This window comes from Sebastes umbrosus, chromosome 1 (assembly GCF_015220745.1).
Source record: "Sebastes umbrosus isolate fSebUmb1 chromosome 1, fSebUmb1.pri, whole genome shotgun sequence".
Lineage (NCBI taxonomy): Eukaryota > Metazoa > Chordata > Actinopteri > Perciformes > Sebastidae > Sebastes > Sebastes umbrosus.
This window is the reverse complement of record NC_051269.1, coordinates 8,100,527-8,123,281: the sequence shown is the minus strand read 5'-3', so window position 1 is coordinate 8,123,281 and position 22,755 is coordinate 8,100,527. Positions and strand designations below refer to the sequence as shown.

At 41.6% G+C, this 22,755-nt stretch overlaps 2 protein-coding genes across 3 annotated transcripts in view; one reads left to right on the top strand and one right to left on the bottom strand.

Annotated features, from left to right (window-relative positions):
- LOC119486943 (ral GTPase-activating protein subunit beta-like) overlaps positions 1–22,755 on the top strand; it is a 592,951-nt gene that overhangs the window by 311,331 nt on the left and 258,865 nt on the right. The gene's annotated exons all lie outside the window — the stretch shown is intronic.
- Positions 19,296–21,324, bottom strand: LOC119487132 (tripartite motif-containing protein 16-like). Its single transcript, XM_037767797.1, is given in 2 exon segments — positions 19,296–20,465; positions 20,468–21,324. Coding segments are annotated over 2 exon segments (1,665 nt in total). The 5' UTR covers positions 21,285–21,324; the 3' UTR covers positions 19,296–19,617.

The window sequence follows — 22,755 nt, the reverse complement described above, 5'->3', positions numbered from 1 at the left end:
CATGTGAATGAGCCTGTTGATCAGTGGTTCTTTACGGTGAATCACGGCAACTCCCGAGAGGAAGACCAAGAAAAGGAGTTTTTCTGACACAGAGATGGAGGTGTTTGTAGGTGAGGAGGTCTCTGAACACTCGTTCCCTCCTGATTCTCTCATTCACGTCACGTAGTCCTCACAGTGACGGTATATCCACCAGCACCATGCAGCATGTTCCGAGTCTCACCGCTGTGTTTATATCTTTACAGCAATCAGACTGATCCATTCACTTAAAATGATCGAGACAATCAGTAATATCCCCCACCTGGATATCATTAGAAAAAAGGAAGTTTGTGTACACTATTTATATTTATTTATTTATTATTTAAGTTTTTATAGTGAACTTGTCCTGCATTATGATTAGGACTGATAATGATAATGAAGATATGGAGTGTAACGATTGTGTGAGAGCTGTCACTGGCTTCATTTACACACTTTGTTAATTTACACAATCCATACTGGTGAAGATGTGCTGTTTGGAGATGACTGGAGGAGGCAGAGTGGCGCAGCGCGGTGGCGCACTGGAGACAGTCTGATAGTTGCATCGGATAGCCGTTTTCATTTTGTCTATATGTATACTGTATCTGTCCCTATCTAATAAACCATAAATAAATTAATAAGTCATGTCATTGTAACCCACCTGATGAATAAGTATACACTGGACTAGTATAACCTAGATTCGTAGAGAGGAGTAATGAACAGGAATCGGACACCACAATGAGTAAGCAGAACACAGAATTAAGTTAAAAGGAAAATTATTGTATTGACACAGAATAAATTCACAATTACTGCCGACATTCAGTTTTGTTCAGTTTGAAATGTACATTGAACTGGGTGCACCCTAAAAAATAAAAGTAATCCCCAAAATAAAATGTTCAGATCCAATTGTCTTTTGAGGTCCTTCCCCACAGTCCTACCACACTGACAGCAAGGCAGATGAAAGTTGAAAGCGCTCCTCAATCCAGGTGCTCAGCACGGGTAGCTCGCCATCCCCCTCGTCAGGGAGAGATTCCAATCCAAATCCGGAGTTCAAGGGTATCCAGAAAACCTAGCCTGTGTAAAATAACATGGCTTATATAGCAATATATGCAAATCTATCCAAGCTCTTAACTGTACAGTTTAATTTGATCAATATCAACATATAATACAACTTTTCAATGCTTAACCCATGAATGTAGGATAACTGTTGCATCACAATATTAACTTGCATCGTAATATTAACACATGAAATATGTCAACCTCACCTTATTATAAACCACTCAATAGTAAAGTGTAAACAACACTATTAAATGACTATTTAATATGTGAACCCATTTGAGTTGTAGATTATTATGCAAACAACCTACAGTTTAAACATTAAATACTCACTATATGTGAATATTGTGAGTAAGGCAATGTGAATACTTTCCCTGTCACAACACTGACACCTTGCGTTGATGCACACAAGCAGCACAGGGATGAACAGAATCAAGCTAATCTCATAACCCATGAACTTCAGCTACATAATCCCTCTCTGTCCACACAATGTAAATAACACACACATATTACACACACATATCTCTTTCTGCCTCTATCACCAAAGAAATACAAAATATCATTTTAGAATACAGCTCAGTGGCAAAACATTTCGCTATGCCAGCTGAATTAGGATATGCTGCTCCACATTTTCTTTATCACCACAACCCCCACACTTGTCACTGTTCCTTTTCCCCATTAAAGCCAACGTGCCATTAAGACCAGTGTGATCCAGTCTGAGTCTTGTTATGATGATTTCTTCCCTTCTGTTCCTTTCTTTATACGTCTTTGTTATGACCGACTTTTGTATTTTGAAATATCTCCTTCCTTTCTGGTCCTCCTCCCATCTTTTCTGCCATATCTCCACTCCTTTCCTTTTAATCACAGCTTTTCCTTCTCCTTTCCCAAGTAAAACTGGTACTGTAATGTCTTTTTGCAGTGAACTTTTTGCTAGTTTATCTGCAAACTCATTTCCTTTCACCCCCTCGTGTGCTGGAACCCAACAGAATAATACATCTATACCCCCTCTGTGTAGTCTTAGCAAGCTATAGTACAGTTCAATGATTAGATCTTGCCTTACAGCTTTTGTTGAATGTATACTTTCCAAAACAGCTTTTGAATCCGTGCATATCACCACTCTGTCAGGTCTGACCTCCTCCACCCACTGCATTGCAAAGATGATTGCCACTATTTCTGCTGTGTACACTGATACCTGGTCTGAAAGTCTTTTGGAAATAGATATTTTAAATTCTGGAATATATATACCAACTCCCACACACTCCTGTTTATTTTTGGATCCATCTGTATATATTTTGAGATAATTATTATAGCTGTTCCTTAGGTATACACTTGTTTTAACTCCCACTTCATTTACTTGCCATTCCCTTTTCTTTTCAATGATACTCATGTCTATTTTAACTTCTGGGAGCAGCCAGGGGGGTACGCTGCTTACTGGTGTCGACCTGGTGAACTCTAAGGCCTCTAATCCATATGTCCGCACTTTTTCTTCCATTATCCATCCAAATCCATATCCTTGAAACTTAGAGTATTCCCAACAGTTTTGTAATGTTACCTTTGTAGGATTTTCTTCTCCACTTCCTTTTAACCTGACCCAGTATGCTAGAGCTAATTTCTCTCTTCTTAATTCCAGTGTAGTCTCTCCTGCTTCAATTAATACTGCATTAATGGGTGTTGACTTGATAGCTCCGATACATAACCGTAATGCTCTACACTGTACTCTATCCACTTTTTGTAATGATGTCTTTGTTGCTGCTTCATAAACTATACAACCATAATCCATTGTTGATCTCATGATCGCCCTATATATGTCAATCAATGACTGTTTATCTGCCCCCCAGTCACATCCAGCCACAGCTCGTAGTAAAGTTATTACTTTTTTGCATTTTGTTTCCAGATGTTTTATATGAACATGCCATGTATATTTACTGTCTAGCCATAGACCCAGATATTTGTATTCATTCACCCTCTCCATCAACTGACCATATAATGTTAAATTCTCAGTATTAATGTTTCTCTTTTTTGTAAATATCATATAACATGTTTTATTTGTTGACATTTTGAATCCTCACTCATATGACCATTTCTCCACTTTCCCTATTGCTTTCCTTATATTTTCCATCACATATGGCACATTTCTTCCCCTCATCCATATTGCCCCATCATCTGCATATATCGCTGATTTGATGCATCCATCTAAATTTTCAAATATATCATTTATCATTATGTTAAACAACACCGGACTGATTGCACTCCCACTTGGAATGTTTGACACCAATAGCAACAGTTATTTCACTTTGAACCAATGAGCTTATTTGTTAAAGTTTGTTAAAGTTAAAACTCTGAGCAAAAACGGAAATAAAATAAACAATGATAAATTAATTTCAGAATAAAATATAGAATGTGGTTATTTATTAAATAAAAGGAATTTTCAGTGAGGGAAATATCTCTAAATGTTTTAGAAACAACTGGTTTTCCCAGAGGGTTACATCATGTTTACTGCAGCGATTTTACACAACAACTTTATGAAAACTAATATGGTACTTGGTGATATCTGCACACTGTTAGTAGATATTATTAAAACTATTGGCGCTCTGTTCTGCCATTCTTTAATGCTATTTGATATAATCTTGGATTTCTACAACCGATGATGATGATTTCATCAGCTGCTCCACAGCTGACTGCGACTCTCGGAAGTCCGGTCCTCTCCTCTCAGATCTCCTCTGAGCTCCGGTGGTGGAGGGGGGGACATGATGGTGAGACAGCGCTGATGAGATATTGAGCGGAATTTGCTTTGAGATTTGTGTTGATCTTTTACATTTGTAAGGTGCTTATGTAATAGTTATGGCTCACGAGCACAAAAAACACTGCTGTTTTAAATGTTTATGATAAAGTGGATATAAGTATGAAGTGAAGTTAAATGTGTGAGAGGCATCATTATACGTATAATGACATTTAATGTCTACAGTCTGGCTTCAATTCATCTGCGTCTCCAGTTTCCCCTGCCTCGGTGCCTCCATAATGTGCGTACGCACGGGTCAAAGTTTCCGTACCGGTGCGCACATTCTCCCGTCAAGTTTGTTTTTATAGATCACAACTATTGCGTGGGAAGTGGCGTACGCACATTTCAGGCCCCGTTTTGTGCGTACGCAACGGTTATAAATGAGACCCCAGAACTGTTGGTGTTGACCCCGCCCCCCTGTCGTCGCCCCGCCTCCACCGGCTGACCAAGAGATGACAGGAAGTCCAGGAAGTGAGACGGGACGCTGCAGCTGGACTCCACAGGTCCTTCTCATTTCAGCATTTTTCGCCTCCTCCTCCTTGCGTGGGAAGTGGCGTACGCACATTTCAGGCCCCGTTTTGTGTGTACGCAACGGTTATAAATGAGACCCCAGGACATTTTCCGTTAAGTTAACCATCATGGGGACAGGGGGAGGGACGCAATTGCGGACCAGGGTCCTCATGTATAAAAGACTGCGCAGCTTTCACACTGGAAGAGGGCGTACTAACAAAATTGGAAAAGTACGTAAGCACAGAAATTTCCACATGTATAAAACTGTGCGTACGCCTGTTCCTGCGTACCTTTCCTTTATACATCTCAATGAACGTGAAATTGAGCGCAGCTGCACGTGCCACTTGGTCCGCCTTGTCTCCTCCCATTAATAACTATGCAAATGACTATAAACACGCTCCATGCTGTCACCTATTGTCCAAATAACGACGGCAAATCGCGCTGGAAAAGGAACAAAAAGAAGAACGATCAGCTGCGCCCGAGCCTCGACTGCTGAGGGGCGGCGGTCTGGCCGTGTCCTCACTAACGCTGTGCTGTGAGTCACAGAGAGAGATTGTCAATACAATGAAGAATATATATGCAACGAATTAAAAAGAATGAATGAGGTTCTTGGTGGGATAAGTTATATATTAAAAGACCCTGTTGAAAAATAAATGTTTGTCTCAACTCACCTCGTTGCTTTACATTCTATGTGTCGCATCTAAACGGCGCTGTAAAGCTGTTGCTTTTGGCTCATTGTTAGGTGTGCCAGGGTCCGGTTCATCCATCTGAAGCTCCTCTGGAGCACAGACACAGCATGTTGGTCTGCCACATTGTGCAGCACGCGATTTTGTTATTGGCACGGTGGTTAAGGCATGTCATCTCTGGGAAATAGGTTTAAATGTGTTTTTGTTGTGCCTCTCTGATGTTAAATATTATGCGCAAACTAGTAAAGAAATATGTGGGTTTTTTTGGATCCCACATCATAAATAAAGCTCAGTAAGTTGAGTGGAAAAAATATTTTTACGCATTTAGCGAGTTTCAGTACTTTATAGTTTGACACTGCCAGATGACAGAGTTTGGAGGACGGCCCGCACATTTTCACGACTGGTCTAGAATTTACGGCACAGTTCGCACATTCTCACGTCACGTTGACTTTTATACATCCCGGCGTCAGCGTGAAACACAGCGTACGCAACATTTTAGTACGTGCGCACCGTTTATACATGAGGCCCCAGGGGAATCTTAAAGTTACTCCTGAAGGATAACCACAAAAATCGCAAGCGATTCAAAGGGAGAGGGGAAACACCAAATGAAAACAGGCCTAAAGGAAGGCTCCCTACACTCAATATAACTTGAAAAGACTAAAACTAAAACACCGCTATCGAGCAGCTGACTAGAACAGAGATCCTGCAGGTCCTTTCAGCTGCCAGCATTCCCACGCATTTTCAGCAGGAAATGCATTTTCTAGTTAGTATTATTAGACTGCAAATCAGCCACGTTATGATGAATAATAGTAGAGACAGGACTGTACAAAAGCCCCTTTACACGCTTTCAGATGATTGGTGTGAATGCATAGTGAAAACGTCGGGGAGCGCACGGACACGTGCATGGGGTGTATTACTGTGAGATCGCTGTCACACACTTTTTTTATGTAAAGTAAATGGTTAATGGTAAATGGACTTGCATTTATATAGCACTTTTCTAGTCTTCAGACCACTCAAAGCGCTTTACAATACATGTCAGCATTCACACACACATTCACACACTGATGGCAGAGGCTGCCATGCAAGGTGCCAACTAGGATCTAATCTAAATACTCGGTCACACACCGATGGCTAATTTAGGATTAAGTGTCTTGCTCATGGACACATCGGCATGTGACCGGAGCAGCCGGGGATCGAACCGTCGACCTTACGATCGGTGGGTTTAACTGCTTTTGACCTGTTAATCAGGGAAAACCTCCTCGCTGGCGTGCTTCTATACATGGCCTTAAATACAGATCAATAAGATCACTTCCTGAACAGATTTCACAATCAGCAGATGGATTTATTAGTTTAGCTTTTGAAATCATGTTAAAATTACATAAACAAACCGCACCAGAGTCCGCATGGAGGCGGACCGAGACCCACCTTTTCAGGTAACCAAACGGGTTATGAGTGAAAGCAACCTTATCGACCTGTTTCACTAGCAACAGGACTGAATGGAGAGAGAACAAAAGCAGCAGAAGCAATTGATGATGATTTTCTCCTTTAGTTGTGCCGATATCACGGCTAGTTAGCAATACAACCACTTTAACTGTGATTAGAGGTTACTGGTGACCAAGAAATGTATCCAGCGTTACCTCTGTCAGTTTTACTGCTATTGGTTGTCATTCTATCTATTTAAATACATCTATCACACAGGTCTGTTCATACAGGTATTTAGGGGTCCACATCGACAACACTCTCAGCTGGAAGGTACATGTTGGAAACCTCTGCTCCAAACTTCAACTTTATACGCAGACTCAGGTTCTATGGAGTGGAGTAGAAGATCATGTCACTTTTCTACCGGGCTGTCTTGGAAAGCATTATTAGATATGGCATCACGGCATGGTACGGTCAGGGTCGGCGCCAGAGTGTTAGAGGCGGACGGGCAATCAGCTTTGACAGGGGGGGCATTTTTATTTCACCTCATATAGCCTTTATTAAGTGTATCTTTAACATTATCATGTTTCATGAAAGAAAGAAATTGACAGAGAGGTGAATACATACTGCCACTTACAGACTGGAGCTGAAGACATAACCACCTCAAAGATGGGTTAGTAGTACTTAATATGTTATCTTCCTACGGTCGTACCTTTTTTTTTTCTATCAGAAAACATACGTTTTATTTGTGATATTTACTGGAAATAACATACGATATGGCCAAGAGCAAGTAGGTTGTTGTCTAGTGATCTTCTCCAGCCAGCTGCCACCTTATTATGGTTTCTGTTTTGAAATGAGGAGGTACTGTAGGCTACAGATAACTCCTCAGGCACGCCCTGCGTCTTGCTCGTGCCAGGGTCAAAATGTGCACACACACGGGTGCCAAGATAAAGTAAACAGGGAGTTAAACAACACATTAATCTAACAGTCTGACTGATTTCTTCATAACTATAATTTAAATTAATAAAGACTAAATGTGGATGTTTCACTCACCAGTTGTTTGAGGGGGCACAGTGACCTTTTTAGATGCTGGGTACGGTAACCTGACCATGCAGTTGAGGTCACAGATTTCTTGCCTGGTGCAGACTGCTATGAAGATTATGGGGGTCAAAAACCACCCTCCCCTCCAGATGCTTTATGAGCAGTCTGTCATCAGACAGGCACAGAAAACTGTGTCAGACCCAACTCACATCTTACATCAGGAGTACCAACTTTTACCTTCCGGCAGGAGATATAGAGTCCCACGGAGCAGATTGAACCGTTACAAACATTCATTCTTGCCGATGTCGATTAAACCTTTCAACAATTCGTAACATAAAGCTGCAGTGCAATATGTTAAATAGGGACAGTGCAATATGTTGCATCTGTGTAATATTGGGGTATTGTATGTGCAATATGGACAAGCCGGTAGACGGTGCAGTGCACTACCTCGGTGCAATACCTGCCATGGTGTGTGTTTTAGTATCTGCCGTTATGGACGTGGATTGTGTATGTGTTGAAACATCTGTTTCTGTGAAACTGTTTCCCTGTCTTGTGTGGAATCGTTTATTATTGTTGTTGATGTTGTTTTAATTTAGTGTTTGTAACTGCAGTTGGACGGAGTATATACAATTAAAGTATATCTTATCTTATCTTATCTTGTCATGAAGGCATGGGGGTTAAGTTTTGACCCTGAAGTTACCATTCTCCTTATATTTGTTTTTCAAGCTTTTAAAAAGTGCCCTTTAAAGATAGAGGTAAATAAAATCATGTCTGTGATCTTCTGACATCTGATCTAATCAGCTTGAACTCACCTTGGAAATCATCACGAGTCATAAAATCAGTTTTCTGCAACGTTTTGGAATATTTAACGCCTAATTTGCGGCCATTTTGGAAAATGGCCAAATTGGCAGCGCCCCGATATCTATATCTTTTCATAACATATAAACCTACATCTGTGCCAAATTTAATTACTGATGCACGTTCAATCACATGCCAACAATACGGCCGTTTGCTGTCCTTCACACCATGCAACGTCTTCTACTAGAGGTCAAGAGGTCAGACGATCTCCATTAAGCTCACTGCAGTGTCTGAACTACTGTCCATCAGTCACATGTTCTACAGAAATCTCTGGATCAAAATGAGCATTCACAGTAATGACAGCGATGACGAGGTTCAGGACCGCTAGTTCAGCATCTGATTGTGATATGGCTCAGTGTCCTGATGACATTCATGTCCTTCAGACTAACAGCTAGATGTGAAAGCTTGGCTTGGACTTTGACTGAATGAGTTCAGGCTGTCAGATTGGTGGATTAACATCCTCAGATCACTTTAAAACTGAGCACTCCTGACCTCTTGTGGTCCAAGTCGGCGCTTTCTGAGAGAATCTCCAAGTGTTCAGCAGTCAATATGCGGAGACAGAAGCACTTTCAAACACAAGAAATGACTGTTTAATGACAGCAGGCCTAAAGGAAGGCTCCCTACACTCAATATAACTTGAAAAAACTAAAACTAAAACACCGCTATCGAGCAGCTGACTAGAACAGAGATCCTGCAGGTCCTTTCAGCTGTCAGCATTCCCACGCATTTTCAGCAGGAAATGCATTTTCTAGTTAGTATTATTAAACTGCAAATCAGTCACGTTGTAAGTGTGGCTCCGTCTATTTCTTAAAGATGCCCACTTAAGCTATAGAGTCCAAGCATGTAGTTGACGCGTGTTTCAATAAAACTCCGTAGTCCATGTTCTTCATTTCAACCGTTTACTGAAAATCTTTCTTCAGTCTTCAAATACAAAAATGGTAACAAAATATCAAAAACATAAGCAGTAAAAAAGCAAGAACAGTAATATTAAGCACGGTATATTAAGCACAGTCAAAGACTAGTGTGCTCTCCAGGCTCCATGGCTTCAACTGAATCGTTTAAAGAGCACATGCAGCACAATTTAGCTTTCGCCCAATCAGAATACAGGACTGGCTGCAGTCACACTTGGTCCTTATTGAGCACACTGCAGTGAAACTACAGTTATTTATCTCAAGCAAATAAAACAAAATGTAAATTAACCACAGATATTTCTACTGAACAAATGGCTCTAACATAACCTGCCCCTAATTGACTAGGCTGTTAGCATATCAATTATCAAACATAAATGCTTTGAGACATTGTCCACTTATACAATACTAATACTAATACTTATACAACAAACTATAAATCCTTTTTTCAGGTTTTAAAGATACATATTTGCTTTAACCTAAACGGATAAATGTCTTTAACTTATTCAGTCTCTTTTGATCTTCACAATGCCTCCTCCAAGAGGCATATCTTAGTTATGGGTCTCTCCAATGTGCTTGTCTTCGTCTGAACACAGACACTGCGGACGGTTCCTTTCGAGTCTGGCATTATCTTGACGATTTTTCCCATTATGAGGCTTGTAAGGCGCTGCTCGGCTAAAGATCTGTTATCAGGCATTTTTAAGTCTTCGTCTTTCAGTGGTAGTCCGATGCAGTAGTGACCATCAACTAGCTGTGTTGATCCTTTCACTGAGTCAAGGAGCTGACGGTCCTCCTATGACAACTCAGTCTTATCATCGTATCCTCTCTCTGGGAAGTCTGCATTGTACAGCTGAGTCAACAGGTTTTCCACATTGGATACTGAAATGCGATTGACTGAGTGACTCACCATTTCTAGGTTGGCTGTAGTGGTGCCTCTGAGTGGACCGTTGATGACCCATCCAAGAGGAGTCTTCACTGCATACGGCCCATCACATCTGCTGTTTATTATCTGCTGGGGCTCCATGGCTTTAAAGGCATCAGTACCAATAAGCAAGCCGACTTCTGCTTCGATATGCGAGATGCGAACTTCATGCAGATAAGGCCATCGATCCACATCTTTCTGAAGAGGAATGTTGTCTTTTTTCACTGGTATACTTGGTTGAGTGAACGCCTGCGGAAGGTCTATGTAATTCTTCCCTTCCAGGCTGCATACTTCCAGATCTGACAGAACGTGAGTGCTCACCTTCTTTTCTGATGCCATAGTAGTGAGTAAGAGTTCCGCTTTCCTTCCTCGGAGGTTAAGCTGCTGCCTGACCTCATCGGTACAGAAGGTTGCTGTGCTTCCTTGGTCTAAAAACGCATAGACCTGGATCACCTTGTCACTTCTTTTGGACTTTATTTTCACTGGTACTATGGAAAGGATATCTTCTCCATTACCTGCCCCAGTGTCTCTGCTGCTTTCATGTTCTGTTCCTACGAAGGCGTTTGTGACCGCGTTAGTAGTTTCTGTATTCCTATTTTCATCCTTTTCGGACAGAACTGGGAATTCCTTCACAACATGCAAAATGCTTGGGTGTTTTCCTGAACACTCCTGGCATTGCATTCTCTTACGACAATATTTACTCATGTGACCTGGTGTGAGGCATCCAAAACAGAGTCCTTGTGATGTTAAGAATTTGATTCTGTCTTTGGGAGTCTGTTCTTTTATCTTCTCACAAAACTCCAAGGTGTGGCTTTTATGACAGTACATGCAGGATTTTTGGAAAACATCAGATAGTTTGGCTGAACCATACTTCTTCTCTTGTGGTTGTTGAGCACCACTGTGTCTTCCAGCCGGAGAGACACTTGTAGCAAAACTGATGCTCTTGGGGTTACTTGTCTTAATGTTTATCTTAGGCTTCCCCTTTCCTTCTACGCTGACATCCAAAATATCTCCAAAAAGTGGGTCGTTGCTGACCTTTGCTTGCCAGTTGATGAAATCCACCAGGTCAGAAAACCTGGCTCTTCTTCCTGTTTTTGTTTGGATTTCATATGCTCGATTTCTCCACCGTTCTTTTAGTTTGAAGGGGAGTTTTGAGATGACAGTCTTCATATTGCTAGGGTTGTCCATCTCATCCATGTAATCCACATCACTCATAGTGTTTCGACATCCTATGAGGGACAAAGCATATACATTTAATGCTTTCCTGTCTTCTGATTTTATCTGAGGCCATTCAAGAGCTTTATTCATCAAGGCTGTGGCGATTCGCAGTTCATCTCCATACTGTTGTTGAAGGAGCCTCCTAGCTTCTCTGTAACCTTCATCTGGCCACATGTGTTCACAACTACGAACAAGGTTAAGAGGTTCTCCACTTGTGAACTGCTGCAGGTAGAACAACCTATCTTGTGCACTAGCAGTCTTGTTCTCAATAGTCTGTTCGAATGCCCTTATAAACGAACGGTAGCTGAGTGGATCTCCTGAGAAAGTTGGAACATCTCTCTGTGGGAGTTGTGACATGTTTTGCTGCTTGACTAGCATTTCTGTTATCTCATTCTGGCGCTGCATTATTTTGGAGATGCCATCAGAGGAACCTGCTTGCTGTGAAGGGTCTGGAGGTACTGTTGAACTAGCTGCTCTCTGAGGGGGAGGTACTGCTGACCTGGCTGCTTTAAGAGGCGAAGCTCTGTGATGATCATTAGCAGTCTGAGCTGGGTGCTTTGGGCCTACAGGTGCTGGGAAACTCACTTGTGTCTCACCATCTTCATCTTTAACATACATGTCCTTTAAACCCACTTTGTACTTGCTTTTTGACTCGTAATATTCATTCATGCCATCTTGACCATCTTCATAATCTGCATACACCTTTATTTTGGTGTCTGATGCAGCAATCTTGGCATCTAGCTCCACTTGCTCTTTGCGCGCCTTTAAGCGTGTTTCTTCCATCTCAATGTCTTGACGTTTCTTAAGAAAGGCAGCACGTGCTAACAGCTCTTCCCGCTCTGCCTGCAGCTTCAAACGAGCAGAACTTGCACTGGATGCTTGTGATGAATGGCTAAGCACAGAGCTTCTCTTGGATGTGCGACTGATGACCTCTGAGATGCTATCACTTGGCTTTATGTCATCATCATCCTCATATTTATTGCCATCATCATTCTCTTCTTCAGGATGTCTCTTAATCTTTTCAATCCAGTCCTCTGTTTCCTGAACAAAGTTCTCAAAGTCCACACATTTGGGCATGTACCAGTTACACTGCTCCTCTTCTTTATCTTCGTCTTCTAGAAGAGTTCATATTTCTGCATTAAGCTCTTTAAATTCTCTAAAGAACTTCCAAAAGATAAATAATGCTTCACCTTTAATTATTTCATTATTAACTTTATCTTTCTTGAGATTTTCAATCTCCCTTCTTTTACGAATGAGATGAGCCAGCTTGCCTTTTCTTTCATTCTTAAGCCTGTTCAGTTTTTCTTCCACAGCCTTTGCCGTGGGCTTTGACTCCCTCTTCTGGCCGTTTTCTGCAACTTCCATTATCTACGGCGTCACTCTTGCCAAGGTTTAATGCACACAAACTGTCTTGTTTTCTTCAAAACGACAGCTTCTCACTCTTCCACAATATGTCCACAGACGTTTTCAAGAGTTTTAACATGTGCACTTCAAAGAATGACCACTGCAGCTTAGTTGCAAAACGACTTGAGGCTTAATTGAACATGGCTCCAGAATGTAAGGACATTGTAGACTGAGATCTTCATGTACTCACTTTCCTTTAGTGCACAGCGATGAAAATCAACGTGGCTCTTATATCCTTGTTAGGTGAAGAATTATGTCCATAATCCACGTCTCTTTACAAGGGGTCCATCCATATGCTTCGTTTCCTTAACGAGCATAGTCTTTGACTAATGTAAGTGTGGCTCCGTCTATTTCTTTAGATGCCCACTTAAGCTATAGAGTCCAAGCATGTAGTTGACGCGTGTTTCAATAAAACTCCGTAGTCCATGTTCTTCATTTCAACTGTTTACTGAAAATCTTTCTTTAGTCTTCAAATACAAAAATGGTAACAAAATATCAAAAACATAAGCAGTAAAAAAGCAAGAACAGTAATATTAAGCACGGTATATTAAGCACGGTCAAAGACTAGTGTGCTCTCCAGGCTCCATGGCTTCAACTGAATCGTTTAAAGAGCACATGCAGCACAATTTAGCTTTCGCCCAATCAGAATACAGGACTGGCTGCAGTCACACTTGGTCCTTATTGAGCACACTGCAGTGAAACTACAGAGTTATTTATCTCAAGCAAATAAAACAAAATGTAAATTAACCACAGATATTTCTACTGAACAAATGGCTCTAACATGCACATTTTATCTTAAACTATGTTATTCAAATTTAAGGAAATCATTTTGAAAGATGTATGTCACAACTCAAATATGAATTGAGAATTTGTGCTTACATCAATTCCTCAAAGTAAGCATGCGCAAAATATCCAGAAGTGAGGCTCTACTCAGCTGCAGGACAGCGTGACCACTGAGACCATGACGCCTTCTCTGCACCGACGGTGACTGTTCGGCCAGGACGGAGCAATCTGTTTTAATAACTCCATTACAAAATGCATAATTATTATGTAACCCGGGCACTTAGCAGAAACCCAGGCTATTACAACCCGACAACGCCACTCTGGGAATTTCACCCAGAGCATAACCCAACCAAATTACACAAGTTCCTTGATAAAGAGACGGGGCAGAGACGTGAGTTTCAAGTTTCAAAATCAAATAACTTTTATTTAAATTCAAAAATGGTGATTAGTTGCTGCAATGATAAAAGCTGCAAGAGAGGCCAGGCTAGAAAAATAATGTCCTTTATTACAAAAATAGAGTTAAAATGTTTTTTAAAAAATGTCACTACACCACTAACCTTACCAGTACAGGAGGAAGGGTGCCAGGGAAACCCACAGGAGGAATGGAGTGAGGGGAGAGGAAATGCAGAACAGTTCACCACCACCAGTAGTTGGAAAAACACACAGTTACTTCCACTCACACTGCAAGGTAAAGAGCACACAGGGGTTAGGAGGACACAGCAAGCCACATGCAATAAGAACCCCAACACAAGAAGAATCCCTCCACCCACTGACCAACCACCTGCAAGGATATAGCAACCCAACCGTCCTGTTAACTGGCAGAGAGCTAGGAATGTTCACTTCCCGATTACCTCCACAACAGCTGGTTTACAGATAAACTAAATAAATGCCCCCTCCCCTATTACAGCAAGAAACCTATGTTGGTGTTGGGCCACCACTTTAAACAAAAAGAAAGAAAGAAATTAACAAAAGCAAAACACACAAACCACAAATGCAGAAGTTAGAGGTAAACGGGTAAACAGATTATTAAAAATAAATCAACATACAAAAGCCCAATACAACCAAAAATAACTTAATAACCAGAAATAGGAAAAATAAAATAACTAACTAAGGGACAAAAACAGCAGTGGCAACAGAGCTCCTCCTCCGCCACGTACAGCCAACTACGTCACACAGGAAGCACCAGTTTCCTCGTTCCTCGAGCCGCAAGTTACGGTGACCAAACAATTGGCTCACGTGTGATCCTCCAGCACGCCAACGCACACACACCGTATCCTACGCTCTTCATATAAAGCTGCACGAGCGTCGCGGGGGGGGAGCTAAGACTGCAAACGGCACCTTAGTCTGATGTTCATCTCCCTCAACAGCAGTAACAGGGCAGAACAGAGTGAGCTGAGCCTCCGCTTGGCCACCAGCTGCTCCCTTTAAGGGGCTGCTAGACTAGGGGAGTGATCAAGGTGTCAACCGTTCTCAGTCTCAGTGATTAAGGGGTGTGGCGACGGGGGAAAGATCACCAATGACAATTAGTTGCAACTTTGACGTGATCTGTTGGGGGTCTTGGGAATGCATATCGCCTAGCTCACTAGCTATAGAGTGCTACAGGAATGAGTCCTAAAGCCTGGATATGAGTTAGCATTTTAGCACATTAGAGATAGCTAGAATCAGATTCTCATGTGCAAGATGCAAGTAAAATCATATCTAAATTTAGTCCTCTGCCGCTAACCTCTGGAACAGCTTACCTTTTCATATCAACAGCTCAGACAAACAGAATAGTTGAAGTCGCTGCTGAACCTCTTTTAGCTGGCGTTTCATTAAGTTAATTTTCTGTTGAGCTGCAACTCCTTTACTGCTATTATGTGCACATTATTACCTCCTTCAAGGCCCGAGGTTATGTTTTCATCAGCGTTGGTTTGTCTGTTAGCAGGATTACTCCAAAAGTTTGTGATGGATTTGAATGAATTGTTTTGGAGGGGTGGAGTGTAGCACAATGAACAATCCATTAGATTTTGGTGGCGATCCGGATCATGATCCAGATTCAGGATTTTCTTATAAGAATTCCAATCAGCCTGAGCATTAAGACCACAGGGTATAACACATGCACAGTGTAGCTGATGACACGTTGATGACGCGTGACCCCGCCTTCTTCCTTCTGAGAGCAGAGAGATACGTGTGTGGATGTGTGGCGAGACATCGAGGTGCGACGGGAGCTGCTGGCCGTCCGCGGTGAGAAAGAAAAAAAGCGGTAGATGACGGGATGAGAGACGACGTAGTGTAACGTTATACAGACATAACAAGGCTGCTGAATGAGAGAGGCATCCGCCGATACGTTACACGGAAACACACCGTGTTAATAACAAGCCGACCACCTCACGGTACCGCCAGCTGTGAGCTGTGATCTGTTTTTAAAATCAGGCACCTTGGCGGAGGTCTGCACTCTCCGAGTGCCATTCTAGTGTTTATTGTTTTTACTCTGTTCTTATTGTTGCTTGCTTTGTATTCATTGTCATCATGTACATGTTCAGCACTGAGAGAGAGAGAGAGAGAGAGAGAGAGAGAGAGAGAGAGAGAGAGAGAGAGGGAGAGAGAGAGATGGATAGTGACCTTTCATTCATTCCAGGATCAAAAACAGGAAGATTGTGAAATGCCATAAACCTAAGATGGTAAAAGGTGAGGGTCAACCAAGACCTACACACTACCAAGACCTACACACTACCAAGACCTACACACTACCCAGACCTACACACTACCCAGACCTACACACTACCAAGACATACACACTATCAAGACCTACACACTACCCAGACCTACACACTACCAAGACCTACACACTACCAAGGCCTACACACTACCAAGACCTACACACTACCAAGACCTACACACTACCAAGGCCTACACACTACCAAGACCTACACACTACCGAGACCTACACACTACCCAGACACCCTAAAGACACCCTAATAATTAAAGACACAGATGTGAGTTCTTTTTTTGTTATCAAGTTTCCTCTATAAAACCTCCCTGGTCAAGACCTGTACAGCATCACTTGGGGTAATACAATATATTGTATTAACAAGTTTAGATTCAAGGAAAGACAGAGGTTCTGTAGGACATCTGAAGCTCAAATGTGTCCACCATTTTCAGTCGTCATCAGCCTGACAACCCACAGTAGTCATCATGGTAAAAAAGTGTTATTAAGTTTTCTCAAAGTCTGGTGTTTTATGGAGAAAAAAAGCCTGAACTACAGGATTCTCTCTATTATTGTAGATTTGTTAAAAAGGAAAAGTAGTAGGAAGAAATTCCCCAAACTTCCAGTTATCTAACAGCATTTTAAGCATGGGCTTTTTTCTTTGCTCAGATAATGAAACGAAGAAGCTCTTTCACCCCAACAGATATGTGTTTGAGGCTTTGGTGCTCTGAACAAACTGGAAAAGGAGAACACTACATAGACTTGACTCTTTCTATGTTGTTGTCTTTAGTCAAAGAGCGTTAAACTGAATCAAAAACCAACATCTCTGCCGACACCAACGTCAAACAGACGCTAGTGTCAGAAACAACTTTATATACAGCTTTGCCACACACACACACACACACACACACACACACACACACACACACACACACACACACGAAGCATCCTATTGGATGATTGCATCCTTCAGTAATCAGGCCGTCATCTGTGTCAGCTGTAGCTCCACCTGTCTTCACTCTGGAAGTAATCAGTGCCGTCTGGTGATCCACCTCATTGTGGCTCTTGTAATGCATCTTACACAAAAATCCAAGAGATTTGATCAATACACACTTTAAATCAATCTCATGTATTGCAACGAACAAAATAAATGCACATAAAGAAAGAGATGTAAATATGTAAAGAAAGAGATGTAGAGTCCATGTGGCAAGACGGTTTCATTCATGTATCCAAAACAGTTTAAAAAGCCATAAATCCACAACAGTTGTTGTGTTTAAAGCTGCATGATACGGTTTGAATAAAGAACAAACAATAGTCCCGTTTGTGTGCTCTCCAGGTTGCTCAGAGAATCACCAAAGCACCACAGCTGTGGTTATACAGAGGAGACAACAAGCCCAGTGAAAATAAAACGTTCTGAACACGGTCTAGAAACAAGTGTTGAGCGTATCGTCAGAGGAATAATACGAGCTGAAGTGGAGAAAAAGACCGTTCTTCTATCAGTATGTGGGGAAAGAAGTTGGAATTTGTATTCAATATATGAACTTGTGATTGTGTTCAATAACTATGATAACAAAATCCTCATGTCACAACTAATAAGTGATGTTACCTTTTAGTTTTAATCTTTTTTTAGATTGTTTTTAAACAGAGACTGACTGACTCTAAACATGAACACTGGACTTTGTGGTGTTTCAGGAGGAAAACGGCCTCAGTTATTCTCTCCTAGTCACATTTACTCCATCAGCTTTGTATGATACCCTGGAAAAAAGACAAGAAAAGACTTAGTTCATTCTTGTTTATTGATTATAGAAACCTTCAGTTTGTTCACACATCCCATCAGTAAAGTCTGTTAAATGACTCTTGTTCAATGATTTCACGTACAGATTCATTTTCATCCACACCATCAGTTTGTTTGAGCAGAATCTCAGCGATGTAACAGAGAATAATGATTTCCTTATTGATTATGATCATGATAATTACAGTTTCATTAAACATCTTAGGATCTCGTTTGTACGTCGATCTGGACGACAACATTTAGTCTGCCCAACGAATAAATGTGATTCTAGATATCTTTACAAAAAGTGGTGAGAACAGAATATCTATGATAAGAAATAAATCACTAGACCTTCCTTTAAGACCCGTGCAGTGGAAGAGAAACAACAACACACACACATATATATATATATACATATATTCATCAGACATTTAGAGCACAGAGAAGTTTACAAAGTAGAGCCCATAATGTTTGATTGACAGCTGATCTCTGTGCAGTGAAGACATGAAAAGAACAAGACTCAGTCTAAAGCGAGTATCTGTCTGGACCGTATCTGGTCAGGATGTGAATTTGTGGCTAAATTGTTACACAAATAATCAGTGGTCATGTCTATCATGTTTTGTGAACAGGTTTTTCCACTTATATCTTAATGTTTGATTGAAAGACAACTTATAATGAAGCAAATTGCATTCAGTAATAGTAAATGGTGACATGTACTAGTCAGTATATTATACATTTTATACAAGGTGTAAATGTATCATCATGACATACAGTCTGCAGGTTAAAAGTATTTCAGCTTTTTATTAAAGCATGTGTATCAAAAGCATTCATCATATAAGTGGTGTGTAACAATATATACATACTTACAAAGTTGATGTCATCACTGATGTTGTTGCTGCGTGTTTATTCCTAGATGGAGTGTTGATGGAGCAGCTACAATGTTAGCATAGCCTGGCACTGATCGATCCGGACTCCGTTCAGAAAACAAGCATTTTAAAAGTTGTTTGCTTGCTGTGTTGCGGACAGACCCGACAAAGCATGAATTCAGTCTTTTTACAAATCAACATCATAATGTCGTTATTTCGGCATCATTTTGATCCGTTTATTGATATTAAATCACAGCACAGTGTGTTTATTTTGGGTTCATACCGCAGTAGCGACGTGTGGCTTGCTAATGTGCTTCCTGCTTGGTGTGAATGCACGGTGGTAACACAATACGAAGCACAACGTAACGTCACTTAAACTACTATAAACAATAGCACATGCACAACAACAGCACGATGTAATGATTCAATGAACCGCTGACACAATCCCCAGAAAACATAAACACTGAACTGTTCTCCAGCTTTTCATTTAGAAAGAGCAACAACCAATGAGGAACCTGCAACAGTCGCTGATGAATCCTGTAACTTCATCACTCAGTCAGTCAGGCAGTGACACACTTTAGTGTTTGTAGGGCTGGTCCTCTGCGGTCCAGACACAAATCAGCTCTGCAGCAACAATGATGGACACCAGAGAAGTTTAAGAGTTAAAACACTGAATTTAACCCTTAAATGACTTCTGTCTATTTCAGTTTACACAACTCAGCAGTGACATCACAATAATAAAGCCTAAGTCCAGCATAGAGAGGCTCAGTGAATGTGGTCTGGACTCTGTGGAGGAGAGTCATGGTTTCAGAGACGCTGTAGAAGGACAGAATACCTGCACTGTGATCCAGGTACACTCCTACTCTGGAGGACGGAGGACCTGAGACGGGGGTTTGGACTTTGTTGTACAAAAATATATAACTGTTTTGGTAACAAACTAAAGCCCAAGATTTATCATTGAATCCAAAGTAACATTCATTCAACCCCCCTGCTCTGCTGATACTCTTGTATGAGACTGCTACATCAACTCTACTCCCTCTCCTCTCCACCTCCCAGTAACAACGTCCAGTCAGACTCTCTCTACTCAGGACCTGATAACATGCAGTGAATCTGTCTGGGTGACTAGAATAAGACTGATGTTGTTTCATTAATGTTGCTTTTCTGTTCCCCTCAGATAATAACAGCAGTGTGTGTGCTGTGTTTGGATCCAGTGTGATTTCTCGTGAATATTGTAAGAACCCAGCTCTGGTCTTGGGCTCTGGTTGTGACAGTAAAACATCCACTTCAGTCACTGTCTGTGAGACGTTTGTCCATTTCTCTCTCAGAACGTCCTGTAGTTTATCTCTGACTTCTGACACAGCCGCCGTCACGTCCTCAAAGTAGCTCAGAGGACGGATATTGATGCTGGATGTAGATTCAGTGAGTGGTGACAGTGAGGGGTAGTTAAGAAGAAACTGGTTGTGATCCTCTGTGTGTGACAGCAGCTTCATCTCAGCGTCTCTCCTCTTCAGCTCAGTGATCTCCTGCTCCAGCTTCTCCTGAAGCTCTTGACTCGACTCACTTCACTTTCCTGCTGGGATCTGACCTGCTGCTTCACATCACAGCTTCTTTTCTCCATGAGACGGATCAGCTCGGTGAAGATCTTCTCACTGTCCTCCACTGCTTTATCAGCAGAGCGATTGACAGCCTCCACCTCCTGTTGGAGCAGCTTCACATCTTTCTCTCTGTCCTGGATCCTCTGCTGGATGTTGAGTCGACTCACCTCCAGCTCTCTCTGCCTCTCGGTCCTTTCTGCTGCAGCTGAGACGGTGTCGTGGCCTTTATGTTCATCCACAGAGCAGAGATAACAGATACACTGCTGATCAGTACGACAGAACATCTTCATCACCTCGTCGTGACGAGAGCAGATGTTCTCCTGGAGCTTCTTGGAGGGCTCCACCAGCTTGTGTTTCTTTAACGGAGCTGAGTCATAATGAGGCTGGAGGTGTTTCTCACAGTAAGAGGCCAGACACACCAGACAGGACTTGAAGGCTTTCAGTTTCCTCCCAGTGCAGACATCACAGGCCACATCTTCAGGTCCAGCATAGCAGTGATCAGCAGGAGCAGCTTGGAGTCCAGTCTTCTTCAGTTCTTCCACTAAAACTGCTAACATGGTGTTTTTCAGCAGGACAGGCCTCAGTGTGAAGGTCTGCCTACACTGAGGGCAGCTGTAGATCTTCTTCTCATCCTCTCCATCCCAGAAGCTTTTAATACAGGTCATGCAGTAGCTGTGTCCACAGGTAGTAGTCACCGGATCCTTCAGTAGATCCAGACAGATCGAACAAGAGATTGCTTCCTGGTCCAGCTGAACTCCTTTCTGCGCCATTTCACCTCTCAGTAGCAACGACTGTCTGAGTTTCACTTCCTGAGAACCGACAGTAGTTTGAGCTCTGATGTAATCATCATGTGTTATGTTGGTTACACCCACCTTCAAACTGTCGATCTGAAGGGGAGGGAACAAGGAAATAAGAGGACCGAGTGTAGCTGCTGTGTTTGAGAGCAGGAAGAGGAGGGAGGAGTTATCAAGCTATGAATCATTCCAGGACGAGGAGCAGCACGACTGACTACGTCCCAAATCACATACTTTTCCTTTTTACTTCTAGTACACTGCAGCTGCCCTTACAAAGTACGTACTGTTGCATGCAGTATGAATACAATAATCTGCTGTGCAGAGGATTGTGGGTCAGAACAGCCAGAAAAGCATGCTGGCTTTCATACTGTAAAATGTGACCAGAAAGGACATCCTGGTATTTTTGGCACACTGCATTTGACATACTATGTATTGGGACATAAGAAATCTTTTTTCTGTCATACTAAGTAGTATGGTAGAATGGGTTTTGGAACGCACAGTATGTTTCGTCATTTACAAACGGAGCCTCGGTTCAAACCTGCTCCACATTTGAAAACATTTCAGTTTTCAGCTGTAAAATATTTCTTGGCTCCTCAGGCTTTGGTGATGGCTCCACATTTCTCATAAAGTCTTCCTCACCCGGGACAGGAACCCGGTGTGGGCGACGGACCGCTGTACGGGCAGCCGTTTACAGACAGGCTAGTGACACATTACACACACTCCTGAGGCTGCAGAGATTGTTTTTAAGAAATCTCATAAGCCATTGTTTTACTGCTTAATTTTTCGTTTTAAATAAGAAAGTAGAGATAAGTAACCTAAGCAACTAGTGTAGTAATAATAATAATAATGTATATAACACTTGTCAAACTTAAGTACAAAGTTCTTTCCAGATTAAAAGATTTACAGAAAAGAAATGAAAAATAAATCTAAATCTCATGTAACAGCGGGGCAGCTAAGCTGAAATATTCGTAACAATTGTGCATTTTGCGATAAAAGCAACAAATTTGGCACAGATGTAGGTTATATGTCACGAAAAGATATAGATATCGGGGCGCTGCCAATTCAGGCCCCTGCCATTTTCCAAAATGGCCAGCAAAATAGGTTTTCCAAAACGTTGCAGAAAACTGATTTTACGACTCTTGATGATTTCCAAGGTGCGTTCAAGCTGAATGAGATCAGATGTCAGAAGATCACAGAAATTATTTTTTCACCTCCTCATTTTTTTAAGGGTACTTTTAAAAGCTTTTAACCTGAGAAAAACATGAAAACCAAATAAAAGGAGCATGGTCACTTCAGGGTCAAACTTCACCCCATGCCTTCATGGTAGAATGACAACCAGTAAAGCAGTAAAACTGACAGAGGTAACGCTGGATACTTTTATTGGTCGCCAGTAACCTCTAATCACAGTTAAAGTGATGCTGAACTTTGGGTTGTATTGCTAGCAGTA